The 25,107-nt window shown below is 37.1% G+C and overlaps 1 protein-coding gene and 1 non-coding gene across 2 annotated transcripts; both read right to left on the reverse strand.

Annotated features, from left to right (window-relative positions):
- Positions 1-1,234: 1,234 nt before the first annotated feature.
- Positions 1,235-1,342, reverse strand: LOC142163672 (small nucleolar RNA R71). Its single transcript, XR_012694617.1, has one exon. It is a non-coding gene; the product is annotated as a small nucleolar RNA R71 (small nucleolar RNA).
- Positions 1,343-19,568: 18,226 nt separating this feature from the next.
- Positions 19,569-20,514, reverse strand: LOC107775699 (uncharacterized). The gene is made up of 3 exons (XM_075220808.1): positions 19,825-20,514; positions 19,693-19,756; positions 19,569-19,585 (listed from the first exon to the last, which is right to left on the reverse strand). Exons 1-3 carry the CDS (start codon positions 20,512-20,514, stop codon positions 19,569-19,571), a joined length of 771 nt encoding a protein of 256 aa, XP_075076909.1.
- Positions 20,515-25,107: the final 4,593 nt, after the last annotated feature.

Raw genomic sequence — 25,107 nt, forward strand, 5'->3', positions numbered from 1 at the left:
TGTTTGAATAACATCACTCCCGGAGTATAGGCAAAGTCATAACCGAGGGTTTAGAGGTTGGAGTAGAGATAACGATACCTCGGGTGCAATCTAAGTGAATTGTAATGCGAATCTGGCTAGCGTAGTTTGAGAGAGTGCGTCTAGTAAATTATCATAATTACTTGAGAGAGAGTTATGATAGTTGGAGAGTTCATGATTGATAGAGATAACTAATTCATAGCTATAAGAAATATATGACTAAGGAAATCTACAACGGGGGAAGCCATTACCTTAGGCCTTTATTCCAATTGTCTACATTTGCGTATTAATTAACCTTTGTTTTATTGATTCGAATAGTTGTCGTAGTAATTATAACACCACTTGTATTCACAAAGTTTGAGGAGGTTGACTAATAAGAATTTAGTACTTCAAAAACTTCTCTTGATACGTTAGTTCCCTGTGGGATTTGACTCGGGGCATAATACCCCGGATTATATTTGCAACCCCCGCATAGTCTTTTAATAGGCTTAGTTGAGCGTGATAAAATTTTGGCGTCGTTGCCGGGGAGTTAACGGTATTATCAATTGCGATTGAAAGACGTACAAAAAAAATTCTTAGTGTAGTTAGTTTTCTCTACACCCAATTTTTACATTGAAATTTTTAACGTTTGTTGACTTGGTTGCACAGGTGCATGCCTACAAACTCATCGAGAACTGGTGAAGTATTTGAAGCATTTTCAGATACCGAGAAAGTTTTCAAGGCCTTGAACCGGGCCAACCGGAGAAATAGACAACAACAAACAACTGATCCAATCGAAACAGCAATGGGAGATCACAAAGAACACCCAACTGTACCAATAGCACCAATGGCACCTCTTGTGCCCGAGGCGGTTTTCTTTGATTGGGCACAACCCACAACTGAAAATTTGGCCACCTCAATTTTAGTCCCGCAGATACAAGCTGAATCATTCCAAATCACGAATAACATGTTGCATTTGTTGCAAAACAAGGGGCTATTTTCGGGGTCATAAGTCGAAGATCCTCAACAACACTTGAAAATTTTTCTGTCAATCTGTAAGACCCAAAGACAGCCCAATGTAACTCCAGAAGCAATCAAGTTGCTATTGTTCCCATTCTCAGTGACCGGAGCTGCCCATACCTGGTTAAACTCACTCCCCATAAATTCCATAACAACTTGGGAGGAGTTAGTCAGGCAATTCGTGAACAAGTTCCACCCCCCCCCCAACAAAACCGCGCAACAGATTGATGACATTTTGAGTTTTAAACAGAGGCCAATGGAAATATTGCATGAAACATGGGAGCATTTTCATGGCATTCCAAATTTGATGTCCGCACCATGGCATTCCAATTTGATGTTGGGACAACGGTTCTACATAAGATTGTCAGACAACGTGAAGAACATTGTTGATGCTTCAGCGGGTGGAGCATTCTTGAGTAAAACATGGAGAGAAGGTCAAGGTCTGCTTGACAAGATGATACAGAATTCAGGATGGATAACCAAAAATGCACCTATCACTCCAGTGGTGCACTCAGTGCCTTTAGATCCATCCAATTCAATGGCTGAAAATATGGCCACTTTATTGACACAAATGAGCATACTCACCAAAAGGGTGAAGAGTCAGGGCAAAAACAGCAGGTACATATTGTAGATACTACTAATGGGGGCTTGTGCACATCTTGCATTAGTCAGCCAATTGGTAATCAGTGGCCTGCAGGACACGATCATCAGCACTACCCTAAAGATATGAACTATGTGTCTAATTATGGAGGCCAGAGACAGGGTGGTCAGAATTGGAGTCAGCAAAATCAGCAATACAGGCCAGCCCAATCACAGTTCAACAGTGGAAACATGGGAGGCATGAGACCCCCCAACAATATAGCACCTTACCCAAGGCCACAAGGATACAGTAATCAGAATCAACAACAGGGGTATCACCCTCCTCAGCAGTAGTACATTGGAAGGCAGGAAGAAGTGTTTGCTAGACTTGAAGCAATGATGCAACAGATCATTGGGTCTAATGCAAAGATTAGTGAGAGAGTAGATGCACATGACTCGGCGATCAAGAATATTGAAATGCAAATGGGCCAAATTTCGATGTCTCTAAACAATCGCCCTCATGGAACACTACCCGCAGATACCCAGGTAAATCCAAAAGATCAAGTCCCGAAGCAGTTGATGGCGGTGAGCTTACGTAATGGCAGAGATTTGGATGTAGAGCAAGAAAGGGATCGAGAAGCCAGCGAAGCTGAGACACTTATATCAGTGCCTATAGAGTTGGATAAATAAACGAAACTAACAGAAGTGACAGCCCAGCCTGCCCAGGAAGAAGGTAGCATTCAAATTGAGATTGAGAAAGAAGCTGAAATAGCATAGGAACCAGTGGTTGATGTAGCGGCTGATAAAGATCGATCCCAAATGATTGGGAAGAAGAGACCTCCTGCACCCTTCCCTCAAAGGCTATCTAAGTACCAAAAAGAGGAGCAATACAAGAAGTTCTTGGAAATGCTAAAACAAATCCAGGTAAACATTCCCTTAATTGATGCTTTGAAAGAGATGCCTGGGTATGCAAAAATGATGAAGGACTTAATGTCCCGAAAATTTGATTTCCAAGACTTAGCCACAGTTACTCTCACCCAGACCTGTAGTGTAGTGGTGACTAGACCAATTGTGAAAAAGCTATCTGACCCAGGGAGCTTTACAATCCCATGCACTATTGGTGATTTTGCCTTTGCTAAAGCACTGTGTGATCTAGGGGCCAGCATTAATCTTATACCCCTGGCAAATTATAAAAAGCTGGGTATTGGAAGAGCTAGACCCACCTCTATGTTGTTGCAGCTGGCTGACAGGACGGTAAAGCGACCCTCTGGTATTCTGGATGATGTGTTGATTCAGGTAGGGAAATTTGTGTTCCCTGCAGATTTTGTAATCTTAGATTGTAAAGTAGATGAAGAGATTCCCATAATTTTGGGAAGCCATTCCTGGCCACGGGGAGAGCTTTAATCGATTGTGAAACTGTGGAATTAAAGATGAGGTTGAACGATGAATAAATAACATTCAACGTGCAGAAATCTATGAGGCGACCAAGTGAATTCGCCAATTACTCTTTTATAGATGCCGTGGAGGTAATTGTAGAGATTGATGATGAACTGCTGACTAGTAAAGACCCCCTTGCTGCGTGTCTGATGAACTTTGATGAGGTAAAGGGAGAAGAACTGGTTGGATGGGTAATGGCATTAGAAGGTAGAGGGTTCTGGGATAGAACACTTGAATTTGAGCCCTTGCACTTGGAGAACAGAGAAGCTCCTCCAGCCAAGCCATCAATCGAAGAACCACCAAAGTTGGAGTTAAAGCCATTGCCAGCCCATCTCAGGTATGAGTTTCTTGGACCTAACTCCACATTAACTGTTATTATTTCATCTAGTTTGGATGTGCAGACTCAACAACTCTTGCAGGTACTTAAGGAGTGCAAGACTGCTATTGGGTGGACCATGACAGACATAAAGGGAATCATCCCTGCATACTGTATGCATAAAATTCTGCTGGAAGAAGGACACAAACCTTCCATAGAACACCAAAGAAGGCTGAACCCCAATATGAAGGAAGTAGTGAAGAAAGAGGTGATCAAGTGGTTAGATGCGGGAATTATTTTCCCAATTTCTGACAGTAGCAGAGTAGCTGGGTCAGCCCAGTTCAATGTGTACCAAAAAAAGGTGGCATGGCGGTAGTTAAGAATGATAACAACAAATTGATTCCTACAAGAACCATCACAGGATGAAGAATTTGTATGGATTATAGGAAGCTGAACTTGGCTACCCGGAAAGACCATTTCCCACTTCCTTTTATTGATCAGATGTTGGATAGATTGGCAGGAAGGTCACACTTCTGTTTTCTCAACGGATACTCGGGGTACAACCAGATTTCTATTGCCCCGTAGGATAGGGAAAAGACTTCATTCACTTGCCTTACGGAGTGTTTGCCTTTAGGAGAATGCCATTTGGCCTTTGTAACGCACCTGCAATATTCCAACGATGCATGATGGCCATTTTTACAGACATAGTGGAGGACATTATGGAGGTCTTCATGGACGATTTCTCAGTGGTGGGAAATTCGTTTGATGAATGCCTAGCAAATTTAACTCGTGTTCTAAAAAGGTGCATCGAAATGAATCTAGTGCTAAATTGGGAGAAGTGCCATTTTATGGTACAAGAAGGAATTGTCTTGGGGCACTTAGTGTTGAGTAAAGGGATTGAGGTGGACAGAGCCAAAGTCGACGTGATAGAAAAACTTCCACCTCCAACATCAGTCAAGGCTATTCGTAGCTTCCTGGGACATGCCGGCTTCTACCGGCGATTCATCAAGGATTTTTCCAAGATCGCAAATCTCCTCTGTAAGTTGCTCGAAAAAGATAACCCATTTGTGTTTTTTGATGATTGAGGGTTAGCTTTTGAGGAACTGAAGAAGTAGCTAGTCACAACACCGATTGTAGCTGCTCCCGACTGGGAGCAACCGTTTGAACTCATGTGTGATGCTAGTGACTACGCTGTGGGAGCCGTGTTGGGACAACGCAAGGATAAGGTAATGCACCCTATTTACCACGCAAGTAGGACATTGAGTGGTGCTCAGCTGAATTACATGGTAACTGAAAAAGAAATGTTGGCTGTTGTGTTCGCCTATGATAAGTTCAGGTCTTACTTGATCGGGTCGAAGGTGATAGTGTACACAGATCACGTAGCTATTAGGTATTTGGTTGATAAAAAAGAGTCTAAGCCACGCCTAATTCGTTGGGTGCTGCTTTTGCAAGAGTTTGACTTGGAGATTCGTGACCGTAAGGGAACGGAGAACCAAGTCGCTGATCATTTGTCGCGCCTTGAAGATGCTGAAAATGCAATTGAGTCTGAGGATATTCTGGAAACTTTTCCAGATGAGCAGCTGCTAGCCACAAGTATGGAAGATGTGCCATAGTACGCTAATATTGCAAACTATTTGGCATGCGGCATTGAACCATATGAACTCTCCTATGTTCAAAAGAAACGATTTTATCGTGATTGTCGAAACTATTACTGGGATGAACTACATGTGTTTAAAATTTGCATTGATAACATGATCCGGAGATGCGTCCTCGAGATAGAACAATGTTCTGTTTTGTAGGCTTGTCACGCATCACCTTATGGAGGACATTTTGGAGGAGTTCGGACAGTAGCAAAGGTGTTAGAGGCAGGGTTCTACTGGCCAACAATCTTTAAGGATACTCTCAAATGGGTAAAGGGCTATAATGAATGCCAAAGAACGGGAAACATATCCCGTAGACATGAGATGCCCATGAATCCAATTCAGCAAGTTGAGGTGTTCGGCGTTTGGAGAATTGATTTCATGGGTCCCTTCGTCAGTTCTTATGGCAATAGTACATACTTGTTGCGGTGGATTATGTATCCAAATGGGTGGAAGCTGCATCACTCCCCACCAATGATTCGAGAGTGGTGGTCGGATTCTTGAAGAAGAATATATTCACCCGATTCGGGACTCCGAGGGCCATCATTAGTGACAGGGGCACACACTTTTGCAATCGTGTCTTTGAAAAGTTATTGGCTAAATATGATGTGCACCACAAGGTAGCAACCCCATATCACCCTCAAACAAGCGGGCAGGTAGAGGTCTCAAACCATGAGATCAAGAGTGTACTCACTAAAACTATAAATGCCACAAGAACTGATTGGGCGAAAAAGCTTGACAACGCACTTTGGGCCTATAGGACTGCATCCAAAACACCTATTGGTATGTCACCATATGATATTTGGGAAGGCCTGTCACCTACCTGTGGAGCTAGAACATCGAGCTTGGTGGGCACTACAACAATTGAACATGAACCCTGATGAAGCTAGAGAAACTCGACTAGCAAAGTTGCATGAGTTGGAGGAATTCAGATATCACGCCTTTGAAAGCACGAGATTCTACAAGGAGAGGATGAAGAGATTGCATGACAAACACATTGTGGACAGAAATTTCAAACCTGGAGACAAGGTATTATTGTACAAGTCAAGGTTGAGATTGTTTCTGGGTAAGCTTAAGTCCCGATGGTCAGGGCCATTCAAGGTGACCGAAATGTTCCCGTCTGGGGCTATGGAGATAACCAGTGAAGATGGAAATAACACTTTCAAAGTTAATGGACAAAGACTAAAACTGTATGCGGGGATGGAGGAAACGAAAGAGTTGTCCGTAATAATTCTTGTTGAACCGCAAAGGTCGAGTGAGCCTTAAACGAGCTTAATCTATGTCGTGCCACGACATTAAATAAGGCGCTGGTTGGGAGGCAACCCGACGGTCGTAGTAGTAATTAATTGTGAGTTTTTGAAAATGCTAACCAATGCAGGTAACAATGGGCGGATGATAAGGCAATCGAAAATGAAAAAAAACAAAAAAAGGTGAAAGTTTAGGATTTTGAAGCCCAGTTAGCGCGACCGCACTTATGGGCGCGCTCATGGACGTGCTACTAGTGCGACCGCATCTGGGCGTGCTAAGAACACACTAAAATGGCGCAAACATTCTGCCTGGGCCGCACTACTGAACGCGCATCTAGTGAGATCGCGCATCTGAACGCGCTAATGGACGCACTACTTGGCAAAACATTCTGTCTTGGACGCGCTAATTTAGCGCGATCGTGTATATGAACGCGCTAATAGCGGTCTGCCCTTGATACCCGACTGTTTGTTCTTTGCTCTGATTTTTTTTATTTTTCAATTATTTTTTCTTTAGTCTAACTCATTCTCCCCCCCCCCCCCCATTCTAATAACCCCAACGCCCAAAACCCCTCCCATTACAAACACACAAGCCTCCAACACTTAAGAAAACCCTACCCAATTCCTTCTTCTTTAACTCACCTTCTTCAGAATTTTTTTTTCATTTTTTTTCAAAGTTTTTCCAATTCTCCAACACACTTTCCCCTTCCCCTTCTTCTCTAATCTTCACTCACTAAAGGTATGTTCATCTTGCTCCAAATTTTTTCTCTTTATTTCAAATAATCCCTGCAGATTTTGGTGTGTTTAAGCACGTTTTCTTTTAGATATTTTTCTTTATTTTTGTTTGGTTAATAGTAGAATTGGTAGTAATTATTGTAGTATTTATGAGTTGTGAGAATTATAGAGTGTTGTTTACTTGATTGGTAACATTTGGGAGATTTGGTGGTGGGTTCATGTTGCAAATGATTTGCAATGGGTTGTGTCTACCTAACACCCATAAGGTGTTTGTAAAAAGGCCTCAATGACTGAAATTATATAATGGTGACCACGTATGCGCGTGAAGTCAGAGTAACCGCAGTGCGTCACACTTTTTGGTGTTGGGAGGTACTTATTTGTTCCCGATTTGCAGGTACCATAGCTCCATCAAAGAAATGCCGCATCACCGGTCCATCAACTAGCAGACAAACCTCCAGGTCGCGAGTGGTTGCACCTGCACGCCCTTTTGATGATACAAAATTTGTCTCAGCTAAAGCTCAGGACCGCTTTGCTGAGAAGGCTTCTAAGAAGCCAATTCCTGAAAGGGGCATTGAAGTCCGATTACTCCAACGAAATTGCCCTCACATGTATGAAGAGCTGATGAGACGTAGGCTCCAAACTTTCATTAATGAGCCCGGTGAAGGCAATGTTATGGTTGTAAGGGAATTTTATGCCAACGCGCCTGAGCATCACAATGGCATCGTCATAGTACGGGGCAAAGCGGTGAATGCCTCTATTGAGGCTATAAGGGCGGCATACCAGCTACCACCACCTGTGATTGATTATGATGACTTCTATGAATATGGCCGCAACCCAACACAGGAAAAGTGGCAGCGATTCATTGAAACTATCTGTGCACCGGGAAAAGAAGTGGTTTGGATGCGATATGGTGAGGAGTTCCACTCCTCCGCACTCACCTCTGAAGCAAAATACTGGTTGTACCTAATCAACAACCATTTGATTCCATCCCACAATACTACTGAGGTGAATGGGCCCAGAGCCGCTTTGATTTGGTGCTTCGTCAATGGGCACAACTTTGATGTGGCAAAAGTAATATATGACGAGATGTTCATCCGTAGCCGAGTAAAAAGGTATGGGTTCTTCTTCTCTTCTTTAGTAACTCAACTTTGTAGGAATGCTCGAGTGCTCGAAAATCTAGCTGCGGATGGCCTTGTAAGAAAGGATCGGAAGTTCCGCGCGGACAAGGTAACCACGGGAAAGGAACCAGCAGCAACGGAGGTGGAAAGTAGGGGTAGCTCTGACGATTCAGATGACGAGAATGAAGAAGAGGAGAATGTGAGTGCCGAACACCAAGCCCCAGAGCACGAGGATGCAGCTCCAGCACCATCTAGGGCATCCACATCTTCACAGCCATGAAGGAGCACACACATGACCGTTTTGGAACAAAAGATGGCTGGGTTACGTACTTCCGTCACAGATTTAGGTACTCGAGTGGAGGTGGTTGCTGACAGACAAGTGAAGTCTGAAAAGAAGTTCTTGGGCTGGTTAAGAGCTCTGGGTCGTGCATGCAATGTGAGCCCAGAAACCGTCTCCGACCAGGAGTGACCTTCAGGGAAGTACCTTGACCTCACTATTCTTTACAATTTTTACAGCCATGGGGACATGTCTTGATTATAAGTGTGGGGTGGGGGATGCTTCATTGTACATATGTAGTTGTTATTTGACTATTTGATTTTGGTTGATTTTATTTTGTTTTGGTTGTTTTGGTTGTGATTTAGTTTTGGTATTGTTTAAAGTAGTTAAATAGCTGGGACTAAGTCGAGCATATAAAAAAAATGCGGACTCTTCCTGATGACGGATCCTTTAGATAATTTTATTGAGGGAAATTAGTCTAGAGAAAATTCCATAAATTTTTTTTATTTATTTTCTTTTTAGGTAATGTAGTAACTCCCTCCTTCTTTGGGCCACGGTTCTTTTCCAAGGGTTTAGCTTGAACCGTGTATAGGTAGTTTTTATTCATTTTGTTTTCTCTTTAGTTTTTAAAATTAGGATTAATGGGCTAATGAGCGGAGTTCGAAAAGAAAAGCCTTTAGCGCTATTACACCTAAACACAATAGACACTAGAGTGTAACGCCTATTCTCAGTAGTTGATTCTTGCTAAAGTGCCTTAAACTATATATTTGTCACTGATTTGAATACTCAGAAAAGAGTGTCTTGATAAGCCAATCCAGAATGAGTCATGTGCCATATGTGTGAGTTTTACTGTATTCCATGATTCACATTTGATGCCTAGAACTTGCCCTGTGTGTTTGCAACGCGAAATAGTAGTTCATTCAGTCTTAGAAGTGATATATGCAAATCTTTGTTGAGCCAGACTTATAAAATAAACCCACCTAACTGCAATACATCTTAGTTAACCCCGTTGTGCTTATAAGCCTATTTCTTTGGCAACCACATTGCGAACCTTACCCAATTGTTTGAATAGCCTGTTGTTTGAACCCTCTTTCCTCACATAAGCACTTGAATGGTATTGAAAATTATGCAAAGACAAAAGTGTGGGGTGGTGGTTTGGTTTTTGAGTGGAACCACATAAATCGAAAAATAGGTGTAGCATTCTGTTGCATAAAAGATGAAGCAACACAAAAAAAAGAAGAGATTAATATAGTGGTTGAGAAGTGGTGGTTTGCTATAATTACACCTAATGAATGGGGTTGTTGTAAACAAAAGAACGGTGGTGAAATGTTTGGTTGACAAAAAGTTTGGTTTTGAATGTTGATGTAATTGTACTAAAAGTGCTTAGGGAGGTTAGTCACTATATCCAAATGTACCCTACCCGTCCCTTAGCCTACATTACAACCAAGTAAAGTCCTATTGATCTTAGACTGAGTGGCTCAATTAGTAGAGTAGTACACTACGGGCAAGCTTATGGCGCATCTTTGTGACATGTGAATGTTCTTTTCTTAAGAGTGAGTGAATTTCAGTTATTTAAGTTCCCAATTGTTCTAAATATTATTATATGTGGAACTAATCTCTTGTGTGAATGTGAATGCATGTGATTCATGAAGGAAAGGCAAGTCTTGACTTCGGTATAGAGTAGCTTGAGAAAGTATGAATATTGCATGGCATGTGAGAGTCAACTTTTGAGGATATGATTGTTCACTACTAGGTGTAACTCATGTGATTTGTTCTTGGTGTAATGTGTTAGGGAAGAATGCTTAGTGAAGGAACCTCTATCAAGGGTGGTGGATTGCTAGAGGACTAGCAAGGATTTAAGTGTGGGGTGTTGATATTAGGCTAGATATATGTCATTTGACAATGGTTTTTGCCCCAACTTGATTATGTTTCAATGCTCTAATATAATTAAATGATGAAAAATGAGCTCTAAATTGTGTTGCAGGAATGAAGAGCTTGTATGAGGCCTTAAAGCTGTGATTGGAGCTACATTAAAGCAAGAAAGACCCCTAGGAGCTGAATGAGCGAGAAGACGAGAATAAAAGAACCAAACAAATGAGACCTGGACTAGCGCGCCCAGTAGCGCGCCCACATGCACGATCGCGCTAGTCCAGATTCCAGAACAGAATCGTCAGGGGTAATTTTGGAAGTCTGGGGGCAAATTCACTTAACCTATAGAAAGTCAAGCTCGCCCAAAAATAGAGGTGTGCAGCTTTTATTAGCTAAGAACAAGAATAGGAAAGGCAAGGAGCTAAGAGGAGTTTTCTACATCAAGTTCTTCTCCTCTTCCTTTTGTTTTTATGATTTGTAATGAAGTTATTTATTATGATGTTTTCATTGTTATGAGTAGCTAATGCTTTTAACCTAAGGTTTTGGTCGAACCCGTTGTGGATGAACTTATTGTGATATTAATATAGTTTTGAGTTAGTTGTTAATCTCTATTTGTTCAACTATGTTTTGATATTTGGTTAGTTGAAAGGATCGTCAATTAGCCATGCCTATTTATTATGTAGCTACCTGAGAAAGAATGCATATTTAGGTAATTGTTTGAACAACATCACTCACGGAGTATAGGCGAAGTCATAACCGATGGTTTAGAGGTTGGAGTAGAGATAACGATACCTCGGGTGCAATCTAAGTGAATTGTAATGCGAATCTGGCTAGCGTAGCTTGAGAGAGTGCGTCTAGTAAATTATCATAATTACTTGAGAGAGAGTTATGATAGTTGGAGAGTTCATGATTGATAGAGATAACTAATTCATAGCTATAAGAAATATATGACTAAGGAAATCTACAATGGGGGAAGGCATTACCTTAGGCCTTTATTCCAATTGTCTACATTTACGTATTAATTAACCTTTGTTTTATTGATTCGAATAGTTGTCGTAGTAATTATAACACCACTTGTATTCACAAAGTTTGAGGAGGTTGACTAATAAGAATTTATTACTTCAAAGACTTCTCTTGATACGTTAATTCCCTGTGGGATTTGACTCGGGGCATAATACCCCGGATTATATTTGCAACGCCCGCTTAGTCTTTTAATAGGCTTAGTTGAGCGTGATCACAAACCTTTACTCCTTTTAAGAATCCTTGATCTGATAGAGCTTTCAAGGATTTTCCTCCAGCATGTCCCAAGCACATGTTCCATAGCCTGGTTACTTCTGCCTCTTTGTCGTCACTGGATGTCACTGTCGCAGTCCCAATAACTGTATTTCCACGATAGCGGTACATATTATTGTTCTTCCGATTAGCCTTCATTACCACTAGTGCACCGGAGCATACTCTCATCACTCCATTTTCTGCAATTATTTTGAAACCTTTTGATTCTAGGGCTCCCACAGAAATGAGATTCTTCTTCAAATCCGGTACATATCGAACATCTGTTAATGCTCTGATCATTCCATCATGGTTCCTTAATCGTATTGAACCAATGCAATATGAGGTAAGAGGGCTGTTATCCGTTGTGTGGATTACTCCATATTCTCCTTCTTGAAAATTCATGAACCAGTCCCTGTTGGGACACATATGATAGCTACAAGCCGAGTCCATCAACCATATGTCTGATGATGTTGATGGCTCTGTTGTAACTAATGAGAAGTCTAACTCATCACAATCAGCTACATTTGAATCCATAATGGCCTTTCCATTGTTATGTTTGGCCTTATTCTTCAACTTCGGACAGTCTTTCTTCCAGTGTCCCTTTTCTCGACAAAAGGCACATTCATCTTTGTTGGGTCTAGATATTGACTTGGATCTTCCCTTCTTTTCCTCATTTGATTTTGAGGACGACCCCTCACAACCAGTGTTTCTCCTTCTCCGCCCTTTTGTTTTTCTCCCTTTCTTTATTCATAGTTGTACAAAGCCGAACAAACTTCTCTGATAGAAATTTCGTCATTCTCATAGAGTATAGTAGTTTCAAGGTGCTCGTACTCATCAGGAAGTGACCCCAACAACATCAAGGCCAAGTCACCATCATCAAAAGTTGCATCCATTTTTTGCAAATCTGTGACCAACTTATTGAAACTGGTAATATGTTCGTTCATTGTGGTACCAGGAACATTGGTGAAGCGAAACAATCTCTTATTCATGTACAATTTATTTTGACTATTTTTCTTCAAAAATTTATCCTCCAGTGCTTTCCATAATTTACTTGCAGAAGTTTCCTTTGTATATGGATATTTCTGCTCTCTAGTAAGGTAGGATTGAATGGTACCGCAAGCAACACGGTTGATAATTTTCCAATCTTCTTCTCCAATAACATCTGGTTTCTTTTCTTCAATGGCAAGATCCAGCCCTTGTTTAAAAAAGACATCTAGAACCTCGCCTTGCCACATCCCAAAATGTCCTGATCTGTCAAAAAATTTTACCGCAAATTTCGCATTTGACACAATTCTTGTCATAAGAGAGATGCCAACGATGACATATTATTGACACTTGATGTAGATTCTTCTTGATTATTGTCTCCCATTTTGACACGAATATTATTTAATAGCTGACGACACAAATCAAGATTATTTCCTTTCTGGTGTGGAAGATCAGACTAAGTTGCAACCACCGAGCATACTAAGACAGAACCTTGACACAGTACCAAGATAAATCTTTTCTGATACGGAAGATCGGACTATGCTGCAACCACAGAGCATACTTAGACATTACCTTGGCTCTGATACCAATTGTTGCGAAAGCCAAATGTATATAGTGTGAATGAGTCACAACTACTATACCAAAAATTATGACAGCCACCAAATAATAAATAAGACAATAAAGTAACAATAAAAGGAACACCAGAATTTACGAGGTTCGGCCAATTTTGCCTACTTCCTCGGACACAACCAATATTTTATTCCACTCTCAAAATACAAGTGAAATAATACTAAAGAGAGAAGATACAAATGTCTTAAGAAGATAAGAAGGCAAATGAGAGGTGTATTTAAATCCTAAACATTAGGCCTTCCTTTATAGAGTGAAGTACCAATCCAATTTTACTTCCCAACCGATGTGGGATATTGGCATATTCAACACTCACTCTCTTGTTAACTACTTTAAAGGAAAAAGCTAATCATGCTCCAAAATTACTTATGATTAAATTTTTTTAATTTGATATAAATATATATATAGATAAAAACTCATCCTCTCTAATTCTAAGATGGGAAGTTATTTTCTTGAATTCTTAATTCTTATTGCACCTTTTATTGTCATATGGAAATCATCTATGGCAAATAAACCTAAGAATCCTTCATTGAAGGCTATGAAAAATAACACAATTTCTTGTTCATCTCAAAGGGAAGTGAATCTCATTGATCTGCCTTTTGACATTATCATCAACATCCTCAATAGATTGCCATTTAAATCTCTCTTCCAAATCCGTCTCATTTGTAAATCATGGCGTTCTCTGTTATCCACACTAGAAATCACCACGCGTATCAATGTAATATTTGATAAAGTTTACCCACTGCTTTGTAATAGTGATGTTTCATGCCCTGGTAATGTAATATGAAAATTCAAGATTCCAATAGAATTGCATTCTCTAGATTATATGCTATTAAAACCTGTAAATGGTATACTTTGTATTTGTAGACCTTTATTGTCCCATATTTTTTATGTTTATTTGTGGAACTGGAACCCTTTAACTAAAGAATTCAAACCTTTGCCTAAGCCAAAAATTCATTTGGGATATGTTGTTGATAACTTTGGCTTTGGCTATGTTCCTAATAGTAATGATTACAAAGTAGTGAGGGTATTACAACATGAGAGAAAACACAATGCACAGATTGAAATTTACTCTTTGAATTGCAATTCTTGGAAAAGGGTTAGGGACTCGTGCTCGAATAGTGAAATCACTGAAAATGAGAGAGATGTGAGTGTCAATCACTCTGTAAGGGCTTGTGCCTTTTTTCTTTTGCATATTACTTATATATATTTAATAAAAAATTCAGCGAGCGGTGTCACAAGGGTAAATCCGCACCTGGTTCCGGCTATCCGAAAAATGCAGACTGTAATGTAAGGTATGAGAAAGATTAAGATTATTAGGCTAGACTCTAGAGGGAGAATTTGGCACCTCTCAGTAACATCTCAAGACGAGAATGAAACAATATTTTTCTTTATTCCCGCCCGGTGTTTGCTACCATATTGGATCTTGACTAAATTCATATTTGTGCCAACAAGTCCTGCGTTGAGGTAAAGCATTCCCAAACAAAGCGACTCCATACACATGGCTATGAGACCTCTAATTAAGGATGATTGAACACTTACTTTGAAGGATTGCGTATAGGTGTTCGTAACACGTAGCGGAAGACAATAACAATCCTAGGCAGATCTTGTTGTTTTTAAAATTTATTTACATGTCAAAGATCAGATCTAAGACGTACCTAGTAAAGAGAGTCTCGTTTCAAAATTTCTTCGATAGTGCGAAGACTCTATGCGTATCCACACCGAGACCGATCCTTGCTATCAACTCTTTGATCAATGAAACCCGCGAACCAATTAAATGAAAAATACAGATCGGCCTTAATGTAAGTATAGTATTTTTTCTTGTAATGAATATTGTTCTCTTGGTCTTTCGGTTCTCCCGAATATTCTGTACGCCTCCGTTTCTTTTGATGATACATGTATATATTGTAAATCACCAACACTTTCCCATTAGGTTATGAAAAAGTTAGAAACAGTAGTTTACATTTTTCCAAGTCCAATCTATAATTGAATTTTATGGAAAATTGCAAATCCCGTTCAAAATGGGTATACGTAAGTGCGTGTCCTTCATGGACTTTCCATGTCCAACTCCAACTTGGATAAAAAAATATTTATTAATATTATACACATCATTATATATATATATATATATATTTCAACCAAGAGATATAATTCAATTTTCTATTTCAAATAGAAAAATTCAATTTGTTCACAATATTAATTATATCCTCTGTGCTAGCAAAGAACATAATAATATTTCATTTGGACTAATAACTAAATCTATTTGACTAATTAAATTTCTTAATTTAATTATCAAATAATAAGTTAATTAATCCTTTAGCAAAGATCAGAACACTCGTAAGTGTGCGACCTCATAGGTTCAATACTAAACTGGTAGTAAATTGATCACATCAATATACTAATCAAGGGTGGCGTCTAGCAACACTCCTTAACGACCCGATAGAATGAAGTATACAATTTACTCTCAAGAACCAGTAGAAGAATAATGTAGTAATTCCTTTTGTCCTTATAGCTCTGGATCACCCTAGGATATGGTTCAACTGTCAAATCCTAATAGGCGACTAACTATGTGTTCATGTCAAATATAGTCGACCATTGAATGACCTAAGAAACTCTTTTCTTCTTTCATTCAATTGCCCTAGCCAAGGTCTTAATTTGGTCGTTTATAATTGATGACAACATGAAGCTTAAACTCATTACCAAGAGTTGACAGATTCCATCTTGATCAATCACTAATTCAACAAGTATTCAATCGTACCCAATATCCTTTCAACTATCGCCCTAGGGCCATAGGTGTCTAGTGTTAAAGCACAACAAATAACTTGTCAATTACTATGATGATCTCAAGTCAAAGAAAACTCTTACATCACATTCTTCAAGAGAATATCCTATTGACAGTTTATGGTAATTCTAACCATTAGGAATTATCCAATGAGTCGGTTCAATGATCATATCTCTATATGCATCATCTAGCTATGTGATTTAGTTAATGAGATCAACTAATTTGTATCCCATAAAGACAATCACATAAATATTGATCTAACCGGATTACTAATGTCCAAATTAATAATCCTACGATCAAGAAATTGTTTTTGATTAAATTATAAGAATCTTCACTCTCATTATCATAATCTCCATCACGATGACAAATCTCAAAATTTAATCAAGGATCTTATCAAATTAATCAAACAATTAATAATAATGATAAAAGAATATCAAATGCCATATATTTTATATCAAATGACGTTCACAAAAATATGTTCAAATCATCAAATATGATATTGGATCTAGGGCATATCTACTATATCCCTAATAATATCTTCGTTAACCTTTTGCCAATCGCTCTTGTACTTCATTCCCAATTTTTACTTGTGCTAGTAAAACTCCTTTGCACCAAGAGCTTTAGTGAATGGGTATGGAGCATTTTCCTTTCCATCAATCTTTTGAATCTAGACATCTCCATGTCCAATGATTTCTCTTATCAAGTGATCCCTTGGCAAAACATGTTTGAATTTTTGGTGTGATTTTGGTTCTTTTGCTTGAGCAATGGCTCCAATGTTGTCACACAATAATGGAATCGTACCTTCTATTGAAAGAACCACACCAAGTTCAGTTAAGAACTTTTCCGTCCATACAGCTTTCTTAGCAGCTTCACTAGCTACTATATATTCTGCTTCAGTCACTGAATCATCTACTGTAGCTTATTTGGAACTTTTCCAACTCACTTCACTACCATTTAAGGTAAATACATAACCAAAAATAGATTTGCCATCATCTCTATCTGAAGAGAAACTTGCATCAGTATAACCTTCAAGTTTGAACTCAGAATCTCCATAGATGAGAAATTGGTCTTTAGTCCTTTTTAAGTACTTAAGAATGGTCTTCACCACCTTCCAATGTTCCTCACCAGGATTTGCCTGATATCGGCTAGTCACTCCAAGTGCATAATCCACATCAGGACGTGTACATGTCATGGTATACATGATAGCTCCCACTGCACTAGCGTATGGGATCCTACTCATGCGTTCTCTCTCTTCAGGTATTTTAGGACAATCCTCCCTACGGAGAGTAATTCCAGTGCCTATCGGTAGATAACCTCTTTTGGAACTATCCATGTTATACCTCTTTAAGATGGTATCAATGTATAAAGATTGGGAAAGTGCAAGCAGCTTCCTAGATCTATCTTTATAGATCTTTATTCCTAATATATAAGGTGCTTCTCCCAAGTCTTTCATGGAGAACTGTTCAGATAGCCAAATCTTGGAACTCTGCAATGCCGGTATGTCATTCCCTATGAGCAATATATCATCAACATACAACATTAAGAATATAGTTGCGCTCCCACTAATCTTTTTATACACACAAGGTTCTTCTTCTCATATAACAAAGTTGAACTTTTCAATTGTCTTGTTAAAGCGAATATTCCAACTTCGAGAAGCTTGCTTTAGTCCATAAATGGATCTTTGTAGCTTACAAATTTTATTATGATCAGACGAAGATGTGAAACCGTCAGGTTGTGTCATGACACATCCTCTTCTAGCTCACCATTAAGGAAAGTTGTTTTCACATCCATTTGCTATATTTCATAATCATAGTATGATGCTATAGCAAGCAAAATCCGAATTGATTTGAGCATTGCCACGGGAGAGAAAGTCTCGTCATAGTCGACTCCTTCTTTCTGACGATATCCCTTGGAAACAAGACGGGCTTTGTAGGTCTCCACCTTTCCGTCTGCTCCAATCTTTTTCTTAAAAACCCATTTACAACCTATATGTTTTCCTTTGAAGGTTCAACTAAAGTCCATACTTTATTTTCCTTCATAGATTCCATTTCGGATTCCATGGCCTTTTGCCACTTCTCATAATCAGAACTTTGTATAGCCGCTTCATAGGTCTTTAGGTCATCATCATTATGATCAACCTCATTTGATACATCATCTTGTACTATTAAATTTAATCTAGTTGGTACATGAAGTTCTCGTGTAGACCTTCTAAGAGGTACTTGTACAACCTGTTCACCTTGTGCTGGATTTGGTTGTTGTTCAATTTGGTTTGGAACTGGTTCATTAACCTGTTCTTGAAATTCATTTAGTTCTTGAACTTTAACCGTTGAAGATGGCAACTTCCTTGGCAACTTCAAAACATCCAATAAAGGTTCTTCAACTTGCGTCTCATGATCTTTATATTGTGTTAATTCTTTAGTTTCTTGAACTTCTTCAAGTTCTATTTTTCCATTATAATTTCCTTCTAAAAGAAATTCCCTTTCCAAAAAGGGTGCTCCTCTGGCCACAAACACTTTATGGTCAGAAGGGTGATAGAAATAATATCCCATTATTTCCTTGGGATACCCAATGAACCTACAATTATCAGATCTTGAGTCAAGTTTATCAGACTATAGTCTCTTAACATAAGCTGAACAACCCCAAACTTTAATATGTTTAAGGTTAGGCTTACATCCTTTCCATATCTCATATGGTGTTGTAGAGACTGACTTAGTGGGAACTTTATTAAGTAAGTATGTTGCTGCTTCCAAAACATATCCCCATAAATTTATTGGAAGATCAGTAAACCCCATCATAGATCTCACCATATCTAATAAGGTTCGATTCTCCTTTCAGACACACCATTGTGTTGTGGTGTTCCTGGAGGTGTCCATTGTGAGAGAATCTCATTCTCTTTGAGATATCTGGTAAAATCTTCACTAAGATATTCTCCACCTCTATCAGACCTTAGTACTTTGATACTTTTACCAGTCTGCTTCTCAACTTCACTACGGAACCTTTTGAACATTTCAAAAGATTCAGACTTGTGTTTCATAAGATACACAAATCCATATCTTGACATATCATCAGTGAAGGTGATGAAGTAAGAATATCCACCTCTAGCTTGAATTTTCATGGGCCCACAAACATCTGTATGAATTAGTCCCAATAATTCAGAAGCTCTTTCTCCACTTCCAGTAAATGGAGATTTGGTCATTTTTCCTTTGAGACAAGATTCACAAGTTGGATATGATTCAAAATCATAATTGTCAAGGTACCCTTCCTTGTACAACTTGTTAATTATTTTCTCTACAATATGATCAAGCCTACAATGCCAAAGGCATGTATAATTTACATGATCATCTCTTTTCCTCTTAAGACTTGAAACATGCACAATCGAATTAGCATTCACATTAAGCAAGACATAAACATCATGTTGGAGATAGCCATTCACATATAAATTATCACTATAATAAATAGAGCAAATACCATTGCCTATATTAATGCGAAAACCACGTTTGTCTAACATAGAAGCTGAAATTATGTTCGAGACAAATTTAGGAACGTAATAACAATCATCCAACGTAAGTACTTTGCTCGCGGGCATTATTAAAGAAATTGATCCTACATCTATGGACGCAACTTTTGCACCATTTCCAACTTGTAGATTAATTTCTCCTTTCTTCAACTTTCTACTTATCTGGAACCCCTGCAACATATTGCAGATGTTATAACCACTTCCAGTATCTAATACCCACAATGAAGAATTAGTAGTAGTTAAAGAAACCTTGAAAACATTTTTCATTAAAGTCTTACCTTGTTTTTTGTCCTTTAAAGTTGCAAGATACTCATGGCAGTTTCTCTTCCAATGTCCTATTTTCTTACAATGGAAACATACAACATCAGATTGGTCAGCTTTGCCTTCTTTGCCTTTGGGTTTGGTCATACCACCCTTGGCGCAGTGGCCTTTTTCTTGGGTTTACTTTTACGCTTACCCTTCTTTTTAGAAGAGTTTCCAATCAACATGACAGTTCCTTTCTTCTTCTCAGATGCAAGTTGATTCTCATAATCAATCAACATGTTAAGCATCTCATGAAGATCACAATCCATTTTATTCATATTGAAATTAATAACAAATTGTGAAAAGGATTCTGATAGTGACTTCAAGATTAAATCTTGAGAAAGCTCTTTACCCAATTTGCACCCCACCTTCTCAAGTTCTTCAATGAGATCAATCATATGATTGACATATGGTCCAACTGGAGAGTTTCCAGTCAATTTGGATCCAAATAAAGCCTTGGATAGTTGGTATCTAGCTGTCCTGCTTTGTGTACCAAACATCTTCTTAAGATGTTCAATGATTGCAATTGGATCCATATCCTGATGTTTCCTCTGTAGTTCAGAATTCATAGAAGCGAGAATGATGCATTTGGTAGTAAGACATTCTTCCAAGTATTTTTGATAAATCTTGGCGGCATCATCATCATCCTCATTTGGGACTTCCTTGGCAGGCTTATCGATCACATCAATAAGTTTTTCATGCATGAGAAAAATTCTCAAATTTCTGTACCAATCATCAAAGTTTGATCCTACCAACTTGTTGGCCTCAAGTATTCCACGTAGTGATATAACATACATATTGAGAAATCTAAAATATAAAAAAGAAAAGGCAATAATATAAGAACATATTTGCATATATCATAAAAACATGAATTTTTATCTAAATGATATTTCCACTAATTATTTTAAACTATTTACCCTCATTATAATTTACGAAATCTTTATTTCTGTTAGTGGAGTAAAGGAATCCTTTAACAATATGTATGAGCCCCTTGGAAGTCAAGTTGTTTCTCACATATATTTTAAAGGTAGGTACTCTTACCAATTATATTCCCATACAAATTTCCTTAAATAGCTCTATGTCAAATAGTCCCCTGGTAGTCAGGTCGATCCTATTGGCATAGTTGAGTTCAACCATCATGATAGCAAAGAACTTATTAAATTTTATACCCCCCCTCCCCGGTGGTCCAGGCGTCTAGTGTAAAATTGAATAATTCTTTCAATCCATACATCTAATGCAATAAATAATTTTAACATATTCTCGAACTATAAGTCACCTGGTAGTCAGGCCGCTCCTTATAAACAAGAAATAAGTAAAATTATTTACCTTGATGGATAGCTCTATAATAAAATATCTTATATTTTATTATTTAAGAACTCAAATTTTAGTAAGAGGAAATTATTACTAAAACAGTTTTTAATAACATGAAGATCAAATCTTTTATAGCATGTGAATTTAGTTCAAATTATCTACATGCTTAGTCCTAAATTAATTTACATCACATGTAATAAATAATTCAAAATTAGGTAATGAACAAGCACGTGACATAAAAATAAAATTCAACATGTATATCTTATATATCACATAAAAATAATTCATGCCAGAAAACTATTATTAATTAACATCTCATGAACTAATAACAATTAAAATAACACTAGAATCCAATAACCTATTATGGATTACCGCCATATCTAATACATAAATTTCAAATTCAAGTTACGAATTATCTCAATAGTTTGACATATATGTATATATATTTTATTCACAATAAAATTATATCAATCCATATGCATTCAAACAATTTGACTATTGCACAATACACATGAATTATGGTTTGAACTCTTCAAATATAATCTTAAAATATTTCATAAATAAATTTTAGACACAATAAACTACTGCTCTGATACCACTGAAGGATTGCGTATAGGTGTTCGTAACACGCAGCGGAAGACAATAACAATCTTAGGCAGATCTTGTCGTGTTTAAAATTTATTTACATGCCAAAGATCAGATCTAAGATGTACCTGGTAAAGAGAGTCTCGTTTCAAAATTTCTTCGATTGCGCGAAGACTCTATGCGTATCCACACCGAGACCGATCCTTGCTATCAACTCTTTGATCAATAAAACCCGCGAACAAATTAAATGAAAAATACAGTGCTAAGTTTTTCTAAAAAACCTTCAGCCTTAATGTAAGTATAGTATCTTTCCTTGTAATGAATATTGTTCTCTTGGTCTTTCAGTTCTCCCGAATATTCTGTACGCCTCTATTTCTTTTGATGATACATGTATATATATTGCAAATCACCAACACCTTCCCATTAGGTTATGAAAAAGTTAGAAACAGTAGTTTACATTTTTTCAAATCCAATCCACAATTGAATTTTATGGAAAATTGCAAATCCCATTCAAAATGGGTATACGTAAGTGTGTGTCCTTCATGGACTTTCCATGTCCAACTCCAACTTGGATAAAAAAATAATTATTAATATTATACACATCATTATATATATAAATATTAATTATGAGCACTATATATATATATATATATATATATATATATATTTCAACCAAGAGATATAATTCAATTTTCTATTTCAAATAGAAAAGTTCAATTTATTCACAATATTAATTATATCCTCTATGCTAGCAAAGAATATAATAATATTTCATTTGGACTAATAACTAAATCTATTTGACTAATTAAATTTCTTAATTTAATTATTAAATAATAAGTTAATTAATCCTTTAGCAAAGATCAGAACACTCGCAAGTGTGCGACCCCATAGGTTCAATACTAAATTGGTAGTAAATTGATCACATCAATATACTAATCAAGGGCGGCGTCTAGCAACACTCCTTAACGACCGGATAGAATGAAGTATACACTTTACTCTCAAGAAGCAGTAGAAGAATAATGTAGTAATTCCTTCCGTCCTTATAGCTCTGGATCACCCTAGGATTGGTTCAACAGTCAAATCCTAATAGGCGACCAACTATGTGTTCATGTCAAGTATAATTGACCATTGAATGACCTAAGAAACTCTTTTCTTCTTTCATTCAATTGCCCTGACCAAGGTCTTAATTTGGTCGTTTATAATTCATGACAACATGGAGCTTAAACTCATTACCAAGAGTTGACAGATTCCATCTTGATCAATCACTAATTCTACAAGTATTCAATCGTACCCAATATCCTTTCAACTATCGCCCTAGGGCCATAAGTGTCTAGTATTAAAGCACAACAAATAACTTGTCAATTACTATGACGATCTCAGGTCAAAGGAAACTCTTACATCACATTCTTCAAGAGAATATCCTATTGACAGTTTATGGTAATTCTAACCATTAGGAATTATCCAATGAGTCGGTTCAATGATCATATCTCTATATGCATCATCTATCTATGTGATTTAGTTAATGAGATCAACTAATCTTTATCCCATAAAGACGATCACATAAATATTGATCTAACCGGATTACTAATGTCCAAATTAATAATCCTACGATCAAGAACAAATTTAGATTAAATTGTAAGAGACTTTGCTCTCATTATCATGATCTCTATCACGATGACAAATCTCAAAATTTAATCAAGGACCTTATCAAATTAATCAAGCAATTAATAAAAATGATAAAAGAATATCAAATGACATATATATTATATCAAATGGCGTTCACAAAAATATGTTCAAATCATCAAATATATATTGAATTTAGGACATATCTACTATATCCCTAACATACTCAACAACCATAAAGTTTGTCGGTAAGAATGAAGCAATATATATTACGAGAAATAATATTTTTCGAAGTAGTAGCTAAGCGAGCTAAAAAGGAAAATAGAGATATTAAAATCAGTCTTCCGTTAAATATGCCACAGGAAAGTAATGGACTTTTAATGAAGAATAATAGCATGTTGATCTATCAAGCATACCCAAAATATATGACCGTTTTGATACTCCAGGATGTGGCTCTGTGGTGATTGAATTGTGATGAAATTACAGTAATATGCAGTTTAGTCATTATTATTTCTTAGCCTTCTACATCTCCATTTATATAATCTTTTTCTATTTCGAACCTTTTGGAAATTTCGATATTATTTCATACTATTTGCAAGAATTCAAAATTATTTAACTATTCAATTGTTTAAAATCTAAGAAAAGAAGATCTTTATGCAAATAGCCTGCTAGATTTATTATTTACTTTTTCTAGTTGGTATACATATATTATACACCGATATTAAGTAATAATGCACATATTATACATGCATTATATATTACTAGTATCTACGAACGTGCGTTGCACGTTAATAATGGTACTTGATAGTTTGAATATTTATTTATATGAAGGAACATTAAAATTTAATTAATGAAAGAAATTTTATGTATAATAATACAACAATCATCTAAATGCCGAAAAGTATTATTACATTTGCATTATACATGAATTTAAAATAAAAGGACATCATCAAAACTTACAAAAATGATCAATTTTGTCATGTTAGTTAGATAATTATGTATTACTTCCTCTAATCCACTTTAAGTGATTTTTGATTGCTTTCACACATATTAAGGAATCGACTTTTTAGCATTAATTAACAATATAATTGACCATATTAACCTTAAAGTGGACATGAGAGGGGATAGTTTAAAAGTATTTAATGTGATGGTATCTTACCGAACACTTCTTTGTTGACGATATTTTTTTGTGTGTATGTTTCCTCCTAATGATTTGGTTGCTCTGTCTTAACCAGAACTCTGATTGCCGATCTTGATATCCCTCTTGAAAGTGCAACATACAGATTGTTATGCAATCTAGTTTCTATATATGTGTATTTAGCTAATTTTTGAATGAAAGAATAATAAATTGCATTTATCAAAAATTTGTACAAAGCAAAAATATTTGTTGTAATGCAATTGATATGAAAAATGTAATTTTTATTATATATTAACATAATACTTGAATTCAAAACTATATAATTTGAGAGATAGTTACCAAGTGAAAGAGAGAGAGATAGATAATTAAATTATACAATGAACCTGTATGGTGAAAATCATTTGGTGCTAAGTATTTTAAATATTTTTCTTGGTAATAGTTATTGGTATCATCTCGTGTGAAATCAAAATAAATAAATGCTCTACTTTCACTAGGAAACTTGGATATCAACATCTAGTTCGAAGCATGATTATTTCTCCTAAGCTAAGATAGATATTGTTTTCATGTATTTTTCATAATTTATATTTTTATTTAATGATGAAAATATTTTTCTTATTAAGCAATCTGCAATACCGCTATCACCATTGGGCTTGACATTCAATTGGTTTGGGAGAATGACCAATTATGTTTAATTGTATGCTCTTTTTTGTTTTGACAAGAAACAAAATATCCA

Source organism: Nicotiana tabacum, chromosome 8, assembly GCF_000715075.1.
Source record: "Nicotiana tabacum cultivar K326 chromosome 8, ASM71507v2, whole genome shotgun sequence".
Lineage (NCBI taxonomy): Eukaryota > Viridiplantae > Streptophyta > Magnoliopsida > Solanales > Solanaceae > Nicotiana > Nicotiana tabacum.

Excerpts from the sequence above, each read along its gene's own strand:
- LOC107775699 (XM_075220808.1), bottom strand. The coding sequence starts at position 20,514 with ATGTATGTTATATCACTACGTGGAATACTTGAGGCCAACAAGTTGGTA. Across the intron at positions 19,757-19,824 it reads AGGCCACTGCGCCAAGGGTG|AAAATAGGACATTGGAAGAG; the intron begins GTATGACCAAAC and ends TTCCATTGTAAG.